Source organism: Acipenser ruthenus, chromosome 3 (genome assembly GCF_902713425.1).
Source record: "Acipenser ruthenus chromosome 3, fAciRut3.2 maternal haplotype, whole genome shotgun sequence".
Lineage (NCBI taxonomy): Eukaryota > Metazoa > Chordata > Actinopteri > Acipenseriformes > Acipenseridae > Acipenser > Acipenser ruthenus.
In genome coordinates this window covers 43,742,534-43,757,560 of record NC_081191.1, presented here as the reverse complement: position 1 = coordinate 43,757,560, position 15,027 = coordinate 43,742,534, and the positions used below count along the sequence as shown (strand labels likewise).

General features: G+C 41.3%; 1 protein-coding gene across 1 annotated transcript in view; it reads right to left on the bottom strand.

Moving 5' to 3' along the window:
* Positions 1–5,671, bottom strand: part of LOC117394793 (tyrosine-protein phosphatase non-receptor type 23-like) — a 36,363-nt gene extending 30,692 nt beyond the window's left edge. The window contains exon 1 of the mRNA XM_033993374.3: positions 5,334–5,671. Coding sequence (XP_033849265.2) covers positions 5,334–5,417 — 84 coding nt within the window. The 5' untranslated portion in view covers positions 5,418–5,671. The remainder of the gene's footprint in view (positions 1–5,333) is intronic.
* Between the last annotated feature and the right edge of the window lie 9,356 nt (positions 5,672–15,027).

Below are 15,027 nucleotides of genomic sequence, written 5' to 3'. Positions count from 1 at the left end.
CGTAGATAAAAATGAACGATAATTCTTAATTTCTTTAAATGCTGTAAAAATAGCTACTGTTATATGCTGTTCCCGTGCCATTAACACCTAGAATCCCACTGAGTTCAGAGAGTTTTGCCTCTCATTTTCCTCTTCTAAAATATTGTTCATCCCTCGGATCCCAGAGGAATTTGTGCTCTAAACAGTACAATTAGAATAATTAAATCCACCTTCATTACAAAAAGCAGCTCATACATATATATATATATATATATATATATATACACACATACACACAGCCTTTTATGGTTATATTATCAGAGTGCTGCGGAGTAACGGTTTTAAAAAAGTAATCAAAATAAAATCATATGGACATCGGTTTAGGAGAGTTACAGTAGCTACATTTTTATTCCCCTATTATTATTATTATTATTGCTGTCTTTTATACAAATTCTCTGATACAGAGCAGAATTCATGGTTCCTTCAATGATGACAAGGTGTCCAGGTCCTCATGCAGTAAAGCATCCCCAAACCATGACACTACCACCACCATGCTTGACCGCTGGTATGAGGTTCTTACTGTGGAATGCAGTATTTGGTTTTCGCCAGACATAATGGAGCCCATGTCGGCCAAAAAGTTACACTTTTGACTCATCTGTCCATAGAATATTGTTCCAGAACTCTTGAGGATCATCCAGGTGCTTTTTGGCAAACTTGAGACGAGCATTCATGTTCTTCTTAGTGAAAAATGGTTTCCGCCCTGCTACTCTGCCATGAATCCCATTTTTGTCCATTGTCTTTCTGATGGTGGAGTCATGAACACTGACCTTAGCCGAGTGGAAATAGGCCTGCAGATCCCTGGATGTTGTTCTAGGGTTCTTTGTGATTTCCTGGATGATTTTACGTCTTGCTCTTGGAGAGATTTTGGCAGGACGGCCACTCCTGGGAAGATTCACTACTGTCCCAAACTTTCTCCATTTGGACAATGTGGCTCTGACTGTGGTTCGGTGGAGCCCCAGAGCCTTAGAAATGGCTTTGTAACCCTTTCCAGACTGATAGGCATCAACAACTTTTTTCCGGAAGTCTTCAGGAATTTCTTTTGTTCGTGGCATGATGTGCCTCTAGAATCTGTGTGCTGACAACTTCACTCTGATGGTAAGGGCCAAAGTTAGTCAGATTTATATTGGGCAGGGCTGGCCCAAATCAGGCCTGGTTGTTAACCAAAGTACTCAAACAGCTGACCCTAATTATCCCTTTAATTGGGTTGAGTTAACTAGGGGGGGCACTAACTTTTTCACACCTGAAGATTGCATGTTTGATTACCTTGCACACCAAACAAATGAAAGAAGCACCAAACTTTGGTGTCATTTTTTCTCTCAGACCCCCTCTATATATTTATTACTTCAACCCACAAAAAAATCTGACCAAATACAATGTGAAAAAAAATGCAGAAAATCAGACAGGGGGCAAATACTTTTTCACGGCACTGTGTGTGTGTAATTATATATATCTATCTACAGAATATATACACAATAAAATACAATTATTGACTAAAATTTAAGAAAAAATACATTTTAACCTAAACCCTAGATTCAACATTCCTAAATTAACAGCAATCCTGGCTGCTGAGAAACGCACTTAGAGTACTAGCAGTGGCAGGTGGTGTTGTGGTCCTGGAGGAGCATTTTTGTTTTATGAGGGTAAGCTCTGCCTCCATGGCAAACTATCTCCCATTAAACACAGTAGTAGCAGTAGAAGATCGCATGATCTGAGCACAGGTTTTAATTGGAGGAGCCCAGAGTTTTTTTTTTTTTAAATAAATAGAGGAGCAATGAAATTGAGAAGTCCTGTCTGTCTGAAACACAGTAGTAGTATATCACGTGATCTGAGCACCGGTTTTAATTGGAGGAACCACCCACATCATCCCGCCCCCTGCTGAAGCACTACTGTAATAGGATAGTGTGCGTGTATAAAACAGTAGAGCTGTGTACGAAGATTCGTTCGCTAGCCAGGATTCGAACATTGTTTCAAACCTTCGAAGGTTCGTCAGATGCCAATGACGCGCTGTTTTCTTTGTTGTTGTTTTTTTCCTGTTAACAGAAACTGTTTGACAATGTGTGAATACTATAAATCACATGTTAAATGTCACTCACATGCAAAATCTGATCTTTTGATTTGTATAATGCATATTACGTAAACAAAAGTTGTTGTATTAAAATCCACTACCAAATTGTTATATGTAGCAACTATATATGGCGTTGCTGCCGTGTATGGAGCTGGGTATAGTATCCAAAGCACTGGGGCGGTACCTATAGCGGTTGTAGTGCTTCAGTAAAATAAGTACTGAATATCTGGTGTACAAGACAGTGTAAGAGAGAAGTGCTATGGTAGAATACAGTTGAAACACACAAAATATATGCTAACACTAATAATTTTAATTTCGAAAACTGAGCACCTTCTCTTCCCCCCCTCCCCCCCCCCCAGCTTGTGTTATCCAGAAGCACTTGACAAGCGTAAGTTCATACTATTAGTAGTATTACTAATATTTTTAGTAGTAGTAAAATGTGACTGATAACCTGCTTGGAACGGTGACTGTTAAATAAAGATGTGTTTTTCCTAAGTCAGCACCAGTTGTGCAATGCAAGCTTACTGCAAGCATCCGCAATTACTTTTATTATTATTTATTTATTTCTTAGCAGACGCCCTTATCCATGGCGACTTACAACTGTTACAAGATATCACATTATTTCACATACAATTACCCATTTGTACAGTTGGGTTTTTACTGGAGCAATCTAGGTAAAGTAACTTGCTCAAGGGTACAACAGCAGTGTCCCCCACTGGGGATTGAACCCACAACCCTCCGGTCAAGAGTCCAGAGCCCTAACCACTACTCCACACTGCTGCCCTACTTGTAAATAAACAACGTGTATTTTTATTTAAATTATAAAAACATGATTATTCTATATAACGTATTTTTAAACTACGTGTGCATGTTTTATTCCATTTATATGGATTATCCGCAAGAATAATAGGATTTTCAATCAAATATAAAACTAGTAGCTATGGTGACATCACCAGTAAATTATGCAAATGAGTACCATCGAAGGTTCGAACCTTCCTTCGGTAATGCGTTCTGAACCTTCGAAGGTCAAAATGTACCCTTTGTTGCAGCCCTATAAAACTTGTATGTACAGAACGGTAACTAATTATTTCGTTCGCCATTTACTAAGTTTAACAATCTCTGCTTTATTTCTGCCAGGGGCGTGGTCCTGTGTGTGCCTTTATTTTACAGCAAGACGTTACAATATGCAACACGTTAAAGTGGAAAAATATCCCAGGAGTAAAGAATACATTGTGTTAGCCTTACTTTACCCCAGTGAATTAACTACAAAACAAAGGAGGTCAAATAGCAGTTCAAGTTAAATGGTTTTTTTTTTATTCCCGAAATATAGTACATAAAATTTGCATCGCATTTTATTTATTTTTTACTTTTTTTCATTGCCATTGCCGTTTCTTCAGAGTAAACAGTGGCCATAGACACGTTTGCATAAAGTGCCTTGTTTTGTAGCTGAACAAGCAAACGAAAAATGAAATTTAACTTTAAACACTTCAAATAAAACAAACGTGGAAATGGCGTTGTAAAACGAAGGGGAAAAGAACTCGCCGTTTTGGTTCTCACTTATTACATTCCACATACAGAAAGTCGCAACAAAAATACATAATATATAAAATCTATTTAAAAATCACTACACAACATTTCCAGCAAGTTGGGCACTGTTTAAGTGAAGCATTTCAGAATGACGTGCTTGCCTTTTTTCTGTCCCTTGAGATTCTGACATGCTTTTTTGACCCAGACGGCTTTCCATAGATTTCACTATGCATGCACACGCATAATCTGGTATGTTTACTTTTTGCTGTCTTAAACTTTTAAATAGAGGCGCGAGCTGCTGTGTTGATCCTGTTTTTTAGTTTGGGTTTTTTTTATATATTAAATCTCACATATCACTCGGAGCTCTTTTTCATTTGCCATTTTTTAAACTGTTCGCAACTTCTGGTGAGGTACATAAATGCAAGGTATTTTTTGTCATTTCTAGCGAATACGAACATGTGATTTGTGTTTCCGAATACATGTCAGAAATATTTGTTCAAATATTTGCCCCAACACAATATAACTATATATATATATATATATATATATATATATATATATATATATATATACACACACACACACACACACACACACTGCTGTGCAAGCTTAGACATGGGGGGGGGGGGGGGGGGGGGGGGGGGGGGGGGGGAACTAATATAGAATCAACCCACGCCATCTACAGAACGTCATGTCATGTATACATTTTAAATAAAAAAAAATATATATTTTTTATAGACGCTTCTCGCTTCTGTGTACATCAATAGGAATAGGGTGAAAGAGGTATAACTGCAATGAAAACAAATAACGTATATACGTGTGTGTGTGTGTGTGTGTGTGTGTGTGTGTGTGTGTGTGTGTGTGTGTGTTATCTCCAAATTGTGGGCAGTGAAAAAGCAATATTACATGAATACATTTCTTGAAAGCTGTATAATCTCCAGCCCTAGCTCTGCCTATCGCAAATCAAACACGAAGAACAGTCGCATTCAGTAGCATGCCGGGCAGACCCAGCTCAATTTAAGCGGTTTCAGCTACTGTATACAGTAGATGCCAGGTAGGTTTGATCAGCTGATTGAAGCTGGAGTCAACCCAAGCAGAGAAAAGTCTAGAAATCTGCTAGATTATGCCTGAGCAATCCTCCTGGGACACCGACCCAACCTAAACCATGACTTAAACGAGAGACCTTTGACTTGATCTCCAACAATAATTAATATACAGCGGAGCTTGAATTCATGTATGCGGACAAACTGCATGTCATGGATTGTGGGAACAGTACAGTCAGTCACACCCAGACAGTCAGTACACACCATCGTCATCTTGATCAAGAGATCTTGACAGAGTAACTATTTTGAGAGGCCGGCTGTATGCGATCCTTCCTGGTTTCATCCTGTCCATCAACACAGCTAGTGAGATGACAAGAGTCCACCGCTAACACGCACACACACGCAAACATAAGAGGCGAACGTCACACTCTCTGTGATATGGGTGTCAAAACAATAATAATGCTGTAAGTACTAGCAAGGCCTGTAATTACGTGATCCAACAACACCATTGATTGTACATCATTATTTTAATGTCGAGGTCAGACATTCGAGTCTATACACCGCGATCACAGACACACTGCGACTGCGATTCAGACACACACACACACTACGTCCCTCACTCCCACCAGTCTCCTCTTCTTGGTTCGTTCTCCTCTTACCTGTTTGACGGAGGGACCGAACTGAAATTCTGCGGCTTCCTTCAAGTCTAGCCATATCATTGGCATTCGAGGCACCGCCTCCATTTCACACGCCGAGTTTTTATCCTGTAGTGTTTCAGTTTGTTTTGTTATATTAATTGCGACTTCAGCAGCTAATATTTTTAATTCTGATGCCCCAGCCTTTCTCTTGTGGTTCTGTGTACCATTTACATTCGTACAGGAAGTAGGGGAAAAGGAAACCAGAGAAGTAACGTCATTGGTATCGGTCTCTCCTCGAGTGGGATTGTGGGGAGTGTAGTCCTCTCTTAATTTAATCTTAAAACTGAATGGGGTCAATTTCAGCGTGCCACGTTTAGTCCACTTCATGTGTCTAACTAGTGTATTAAACAAGTTTAGTCCACTTGATTGGACTAAATTTAGTACACCTGCTAATGACGATTGCAGCACACCAGAAATTAATCATCACAGGTGGAACATCTGCTAAATGAGACTAAGCAAGATCCCGATTGCAGCGTGCCAAATCAGATTCATAATGATCTTGTTCAAGTGGATTCGTAGTACTGTGAACTTGGATAAAACTAATGTAGTACGCTTGCTTGTCCGCAGCATTTGCTGGTTACAATGATTTGCAGAAACAGCTGCATTTTTTCACCTAAACTAACTAGTACACTTGAAAACTTTATTCAATAGATTTCTTTTGTTCGCCACATTCGGCAGTCAGATCCGTGAGAATAAAGTATCGCACAATAAGGTAATACTGAAGCTGAAGTTAGACACTTATTTGATATTCGGATGTGGTATAGACGTGTATTGATTATTTAGTGTTTATAACTTGTCTAACTGATTATTTGGGATGGGATAAGAGCGCATGTATGTATGATGTATTAAATCGAAAGCAAATACCCACCACCACCGTCGCCAGCACTAAAAAAGCTTATTTTTTAATCAATTATTGATATTCCAATTATTAGTTAAACGCGCCACTGTGTCACTTAACCACAGCTACCATTTGAAAGCTCTAGCTGTAACAAAATAATGATACCAAATGTATTACCCGTGCCCCCGGAAGAGTCTCCCAAAGTTACAGGCAAATACCCTGACCCCCTTCACTAAAAAGGAATTTTTTAAACAAAATAATGATATTCCAATTACTTTCTTAGGGAAAGGAACCGCTGTGTCACTTAACCACTACTCCACTATGAAAGTACACACTGTACACAAAATGTATAACCCTTGCCCCTGGAAGAGTGCCCCAAAATCACAGGCAATTACCCCCCCCCCAAAAAAAAAAAAAATCTAAAAAGTACTCTCTCTTAGGTAAATGAGCCGTTGTGTCACGAATTTTCAAAACCATTGATAGGTCAATGAGACATATGAAACATTGAGCAAAATAGTATACTGTTTGTTTTGTTAGCAATACAGGGAAAAGTTTTGCTTGTACAGCTGTGGCCAAAAGCAATACTAATAGTACAGTATTTCATTTTAGATTTCGAAATGTCACATTTTTCAGTTTTTGTCAGTTTTTCGTTAGGCAGTGCCACGGTGGCGAAGGAAAAACCCTTTGTTTGGTGGACCAGTTTGAGGAGATGTTAGGGCAACCTTTAGTGAAGGCTACAGCCCAGCCTGAAGGTGAATATTGTTTTGGTGTTTGTTCCTGTTTTGTTTAACTCTTTATTTTGCTTCTGTTTTGTTGGTGTTTTTGTAAATAAACATGTGCACCATCGCTTTCACTGCAGCTTCCTAACTCTGTAGGCACACTGGATCTGATAACGCATCTGAATTTAACGTGCGTCTAAAATGAAAAAAACGATCACGTGCATTCCTGTGGCAAAGTGGCTGGCGATTTGAAACAGGTGCAGAGTAGATTTGAAACAGGTGCAGTACAGAAATAATCACACACCAGGAAACTGTAATCCGTTTGGAAAGGGGTCTTTTATTTATAACTCCCGGTCTGGCGACCAAACAATAAACCTCCAACAATACACACCAATGTGTAAAGCACAGAAGAAACACTAATAAATGGATTGTAGTCCAAATGATAAAGACACGTTATCCGCCCCACAATGGTCACCAGTCCGGGTGCGTGCAGTAGTGCTCGTGGTGGGTGATAACAATTATACAGTGACTGTGGTGCAGTGTTGTTCCGGGTAGTGCTGGCCCAAGGCGACAGCTCCGGAGACATGTTAGCCATCTAGGGAATTTACAAAAACAAAAGACAATTACTAACAACGACAAAACAAACAAAACACTCACAAACTCTCTTTTTCTTTAGTTTTTTTAAGGATTTCTCCCGGTCCTTCCAGTTCCTTGTATCACGAACCAAGATTCTCTGTCCCCTTAATGCTATCACACATGACCCCTTGGTAAACGAGTGCAGCTGTCTCAACTATCTATCTGCAGCTACTACGTCGTTTACCTTCAGGGTCAATACGTTCCTGCAACAGTCTCGCCTTCTTCCAGACTGACCGACTTCCCGGCCTGGGGAAAAAACTGTCAAGCCAGCCTGTCCAAAGACCTCTCCTTTTGCTGCTTAGCGCCCTCACAGGTCGGGAGGGACATTTACAACCAAAACTCATTGTATTTCTGTTACAATTCCCTAATACACCTTACACACTGAGTCCGTAATTGTCGTACGACGGTGATGCGTCAAATTTTGGATTTGTTCGATTTGATTAAATTTGACGTGTGTTAAAAATGGCATTGACCAATGAAAAATGACTGGGAAGACACATGGGTTCCTGCAGTACCCTGAACAAAATGGAAAATCTAATTGTGTGTGCCGCCAAACAAAAATGAGTTTATGATAAATCCAACAAACATTACAAAGACTTTGTAAAAAAAAGAACACATATGGAAAGACATTGCCGTGGTCTTGGGCATGAATGATATGTATTATAAAACATGGAAACGTTGATTTTGTGCAGTATAGGTTATTACAAGCATATACTTTTTATTTCAATTGTACTCGAGGAAGTGAAAAAACAATGGCCTAACCTGTTGACACAAAAGAAGCGTACATGGCAAGAGCTTTCAGGGCTTATAACAATCAGAAAAAAGGGGCAGTACATGAAAGTGATGGAAAGTATTTTCGGTAGCTCATTGCTAGCTTCCCAACTTTTTTTTTTATGTATTGCATAACAACATTATTGTAGTCTAGTAGAAATGTAATAATTAGCAAATGTTTTCCATCAGCGTTTGCTGATCATTAAGTTTATACTACATTTAACATTTTTTGTGTTCAAAGTTATGTAAGAATTAACAGAATTGTATTTATTTTTTATTAAAATATTGAAACTAGGTATATTTACTATAAAGCCTCTGCACATCAGCGCTCTGAAGTACGATATTAACGCATCTAGTGTGCAATGGATTGACTGACGACTTTTTCGGAAGACGGATTCTAAATGATGGAACGGATCAAGTGTGCAAAGGCCTTGAGTCTCCTTCCTGACACTGTCCTGTCACATGTGTTGTCAGAAGTGGGATAACACCCCATAAAGACTCACAGCGGAAGTGCAGTGGGAAAAAAAGAAAATGGAAGAGGAGCTGGGTTGTGGGGGCCTGCAGAGAGGGTGGGCACCTCTGAGACTTGTGCCTGTATGAAAACCTTCAATTTATGGAGGCCTTAGCGAGACGAGGTAGATTGTGGATTAGACACCCTCCTCGTCTGCCTTGATGACTAAGGTTGATGCCTCGCCTGTGGGGAGTTTGGGCACTCAGTGGTATGCTGCCCCCTCCAATATCCCGAGAAGGAGGAACGACCTGCCCAAAAGAGGAAGAAGTGGAGGAGTGGTCATTTCTGGAGGCAAGAAAAGGAGAAGTGTTAGAGGGAGAATGCCTGCTGTCTCCAGTGCCAGAGGGAGAAGCCCAGCTGTCTCCAGTGGCAAAGGGAGAGGAGCCGCTGCCGTTCAGAGTCGGAAGGGGAGGAGCCGTCTCCAGTACCTGAGGGGGTGGAGTGGTTGCCGTCTCCAGTGTCAAAGAGGGAGGTGCCGCCACTGTCGTCCTGAGAGCCAGAGGGGGGAGGAGCCACTGCCATCTACAGTGCCAGAGGGGGAGGAGTGTCCACCGGCTTCAGACTCCAGACTGTTACACCTGCCCCCCCCCCCCCCCCCGGGCGGCGCTCAGCCAATTATGCGCCGCCCCCTGGGCACACCTGTACACGGTCGGCAGTGGAATAGTTTGGAATCGAACTGGCCACCTCCAGGCTATAGGGCGAATCCTGCACGCCACGTGGAGTGCCTTTTACCGGAAGCGCCACTCAGGAGCCCAGCACCTGGCCTTCTTGTCTGGACCTGGGCATAGCTCCCAGGTCGCTGCACCGACAGGCACAGTCAGAAGTCTGGTCTCCTGCTCTGCTCTCCCTGGTTGCCCAGACATCTCTGCACAGTCACCGGGGCTTGCACCTCTGCCTGAGGCTGTGCCTGGGTACCCTCTCGTCGGTCCTTGGTCTCCTGGTAGAGGCACCAGAGTCTGGACCGGCCCGCCCTCCAAACCACCCACAAGAAGCCACAAAAACTAAAATGGATAGGGTTATTATTCAAGGGGGGAGCTGCCTGATTGCGGCTATGTGTGTGTTGCACAATGGGGGAGGTGTGTGACAGGGTGGCAGCCTGTCTTGTAAATAGTGTGTAAATGTGTAAATAAAGAATGGGTATGTTGAATGTAAGTTCGGCAGGGATGGGGTTAATTCCATCCCTGCCAGAACCCACAGGTGGCGCATGTGGCCATTCCCTAACAAGATAATTAAATGCCAGCTTGGGAATGGCCACATGGGGGGAAAAAAAGCCTTTTTTGGGGGGAGAAGGATTGTTAGGAGAACCTTTAGTGAAGGCTACAGCCCATCCTAAAGGTGAATATTGTTTTTGGTGTTGGTTCCTGTGTTTTGTTTAAGTCTTTAATTTGTTCCTGTTTTGTTAGTTTTTTGTAAATAAACATGCACGACAGCGCTTTCACTGCAGCATCTTGACTCTGAGGGTAGCTGTACTAAGATGGGTCAGTCACAGCGCAAACATACCACAATTTGCATTTTTGTTTTGACAATTCCCAAAGTATACATTTTGTTGTATGTACTAAGAGAAAATATGTTAATGAAGAGCGCCGCAATATACTAATTTAAATATTTGTTGCATCATCTTAGCAAGATCTCTAGCATTGCGAGAGTCGTGCGACTGCCTGATTACAAGTAAAAAAAAATGACGTATAACTTGAGCATGTCTCTGCCTCCCTTCTTCAGGTGTCCTCTGTTGGGTATGGTGGTACAGTGGCTCCACTTCAATCCCCTCTATGTCCACAGCCATCCTTCCACGTATGACTATATTACGGAGTGCACAGCACACCACGATTATACTGCATACTGTGTTGGGTCCATACTGGAGCGCTCTTCCACTGCGGTCCAGGCAGCAAAATCTGCTTTTAAGCATCCCAAAGGTGCGCTTTGTCCCACCTCTGGTTCATATCTGTGCCTCGTTATAGCACTGCTCCGCGGGTTGGATTTAGTACAGGCGTCAGTATCCACGCCTTTAAAGGGTAGCCACTGTCTTCTTAAGACAAATAAATATAATAATAATCAATAATATTAATAAGCATCATTTTTATAGAGCCTTTTATGCAACACAGTAACCTTTTATGCAACTGGTCATGCCTTCCCTCCACTCTCCAGCCTCCTGCTCTTCCCTAGCCCTTCTGTGGTGGAACCAGCTACTGGAGAAATTCAGGACTGCTCCGTCTCTCACTGCCTTCAGCCGCTTCCTCAAGATCTACCTGTTTAGACTGCACTTGTAGCTCTCTTGATCTACCCCTCCTACTATGCACTGGACTTGCCAGACCTAAGCACCACGTTACTGGATCCTCAGCTAATGCACTATTGCACTACTATTATGTCATTGTAGATATAACTTGTTGTAATCCTAACTTGTTGCATCCTTGTTCATATTGTATTTTAGTAGTATTATTTGCCTGTGATTTTGAGGCACTCTTCTGGGGGCAAGGGTAATACATTTGGTATCATTATTTTGTGTACAGTATGTACTTTAATATGGCAGTAGTGGTCAAGTGACACAGCGGGTCGTTTACCTAAGAATGTCTTTGGAATTATCATTATTTTATCAAAAAAGCTTTCTTATAGTGGGGGGGGGTTGCTTTTGTTTTGGGGGGAGGGCAATACATGTGTTAACCTTATTTTGCTTCAGAAAGTGCTCTTATCTCTAATAATCAGATAAGTTATAAACACTAAATAATGAAAACGTATCTGTCTAACTTCAGCTGGTTTAATTTATGGGGTGAAATGGTTAGTTTTTCTCAGTGTAAATTCCTTTAAATCACATCACAGTTTAAAAAAAAGTGGGTTTTTTTTACATTAAAATAACCTATGATTATTGTAATTTTGTAGCTTTCTACTGTTAATTTAATTTGAAAATATATAAAGTACATGTTTTTCGCCATCATTTTACTGTTATATATATTGATTTAAATGAAAATAAATTAATATGCTTTCAAATGTACTGTTTTCTGCTGTGGAATGATTGTTTATATATTTTATAATTAATGTTTAGTTTTGTCATTTGTGACGAGGTGGCCACCTGGTGCGGTATATGTTTGTAATAAACACAGGCGGACACTTCAATTGCAGTACAACAACACTCGTGGTGTTCTTTATTCAGTTCACGGATGTCGCAAAAAACAAAATAAACAAAACAAACAGCCTAACTTCTTTAGAAGGTGTTAGCTATACTTAGTCACTCGGTTCTAGCTAAACACAGGATGGCTAAACCATTTCCCTGTAACAAAAACATTAATGTGTTCAGGTTCACACAGAACATAACAGTCACCCAGACTACAGATAACTTCTTCTCAGTTGGTGTGGTGGTATCTTAGAGACAACAGGTTTGTTGTAGGCCATTTAAGCTGTTCATGAAACCCAAAGCCTTCTGGGCAATGGAGTTGTCTTTCTGACTCCCCTGTAGTCAGACTGACCCCTCCAGAGGAAGGATGGTGAAGTACAGGGCAGAAGGCTCTCTGCATTCTCAGGCTTACATAGTAGCCCTGACTGACTTTATTACACATTATACTGTGAAATACATTAATATGCCTGAATGTTGTCATGGAGCTGGTTAAAACCCTCGAGCCTGGCAAGATGTGGAGAATATATAAAGTGAATACTGGTGTTCAGGTAGGCTCCTTGTCTAATTTGATTTTGCAAATACCTACTGACTGTGACTACAGTGCAGAGGTGTGAAAAGTTGCAGATATGGAGGTGAGTCAATATTATGTTAGAGACATTAAAATGGCTCATGGTGTGCTGTGACAGAAATACAATGATTCTTGGTGGTAAACCTCCCTCCCGACCTGTGAGGGCGCTAAGCAGAGTTCCCTGGACGGGCTGGCCTGACAGTTCTTTCCCAGAGTTCAAGGGAAGTCGGCCAGCTAGAAAGGGGGCGAGACTCTGTTGCAATAACGCATTGACCTGGAAGGGAAACAACGTGGCAGCCGCAGATTGGAGAGGCGGTTGCACTCGTTTACCAAGGGGTCAATCTGTTCCTTCGCACTGGTTTGTGTTTATAAACTAAGAAGGACTGTGAGGGACCCCGTTGAGTAGTAAAAAGTACTGTGAGTGTTTTGTTTGTCTTGTGCGTTACTAGACAGCTAACACAGTTCCGGAGCTGTCACCAAGGGCCAGCACTAAGCCGGAACAGCACTTCACCAATTGTCACTAATTAACCTGTATCACCCACCACAAGCACTACTGCATGTACCCAGGACTGGTGACCGTGTATGTATTATTGTGGATCAGATATTGTGTTTATTAGTTGAGACTGCAATCCCATTATTGTTTACCCCGTCCAGTATACATTGTTGTGTATTGCCAGGGAATTATTGTTTACCAGACCTGGAATATAAAATAAAGATTCAATTTTCCAAACCGGATTACAAGGCTCTGTCTGTTTCATTACCGCACTGCATCACTCCTGCACCTGTTTCCACTCAGCCACTTTGCCACAGGTACCCACAAAACTGAAGATTTCCTCATATTGATACGTATCAAAATACAATCACAGGTTACATTTGTAGATATGTGTAAAAAATTATATTTCTGGCAATAAAGTTTCAGGGCAACTTGGCTTGTTTCACATTTATCTCACATGCAGTATTAAATATATTTTGGAATCCTCTGTCTCTGTCTCTCAGTGTTCTGTCAAATATATATATATATATTTTTGGTTATTGTCCGAGTAACAATCCTTATTTCCTGTTGCTGTTGTCTATGCCTATTTGATGCTGACAATGGGAGCGTTGCCCACGAGTGTATGTGGCAAACGTGAGCCATCTCAGGGACTGCTGCGTTCACAGTAGACCAAAAAACAGACCAAAGCCATCACAGAGCCCCCTTTGGAGCAGGCCACTTTTAGGACCGCTAGGCCTTGGATGGCTGTGTTTACACTACAAAAAAAACACCTAACCCCTCTCACAGTCGGCTTAAAAGTGGCTAGTGTAAATGGGGTAATCCATACGAGCACTGATGAGCCAATTACCCTTGTATCCTTGGAAAATGTTCTTCTTGTTTAGTGTGACTTCAGAAAATTCAGCAAGAGAAGGCCATTCATGTTCTTATGTAACTTGAAGTAGTGTCAGTGCCAGTGGTGGGGATCGAATAAAGCTAACACTACTGCTGAACAATAAGCAGGTGTGATAACTGATCTGAGAATCCCATTTGAGATCCTTTCGGTAAACATTATGTTCTGCCTCTCTCTCTCTCTGTTATAGGAAGTGGGGGAGAAAGAGAGAATGGAAGGAGAATGTGAGGGGGGAGGAAAATAAGAAAATAAATCTGCTGTAAGAGGAAAATAAGAGATAGGGAGGGGACAGAGGGGGAAAGAAAGGATAGAAAGAATGAGTGGGAGAGAGGGAATGAAAAAGAGATTCGTAGAAAGGAGAAAGGTAGATGGAGAGAGAGCTGTCTGATTCTAAGCAGTGTTGTGTGTCTCTGGTGTGTTGGTCATACTGTATCTTTGTTGTATGTGGCCTTGCAGAAATGAACAGGATGGTTATCTGGATGATCAATTGCTTTGATATCTGGAGTTTGGTGCTGTACAGTGCAAAGCATTCACAATACCCGGTCCTGAGTATACAAAGTGATTCTCAGCTCAGGACTAGCTCCATGCAAACTCAGCTATACTGATGCTGTGATGTTCAAGTCCAGCTGTGGCAGGGCAAAAGAGACCTGCATGTAATCAGTGGGGCTGATAAATGTATTATTTTGTGTTTATTTGAAAAGGAATTGTTTATTGTTGTAGTATTATGATTTAAATGTATTGTTTTGTTTGGCAGCGTGGAAGGGGTTAAAGCGTGCAGAATGTGTCCATCTCCAAATTGATTAAGTGATTTCTAATTTGGAGATGGCCATGTGTATAAAAGCATAGCAGGGTGGGTGATCAGAGAGGAGGATCTGAGAGAGAGATCGGGAGAAAGGAAAAATAAGCAATTGCTACTCGCGCTGGAAGGACATTTTGTGTTTGAGATTTGTTTTGGTTCAGACTTTTATTTTGCTATGTGAGCTGTGTGTTTGTCAGTCCTTTTTGCTTATTTAATTAATAAACGTGCACCAGCGCTTCAACCTGCAGTACCTGTGTGTGTGTCAATCAACTTCACTTTCCACAAATATCTTGGGATTCACTGCTTGTGGTTTCTTGGGTACATT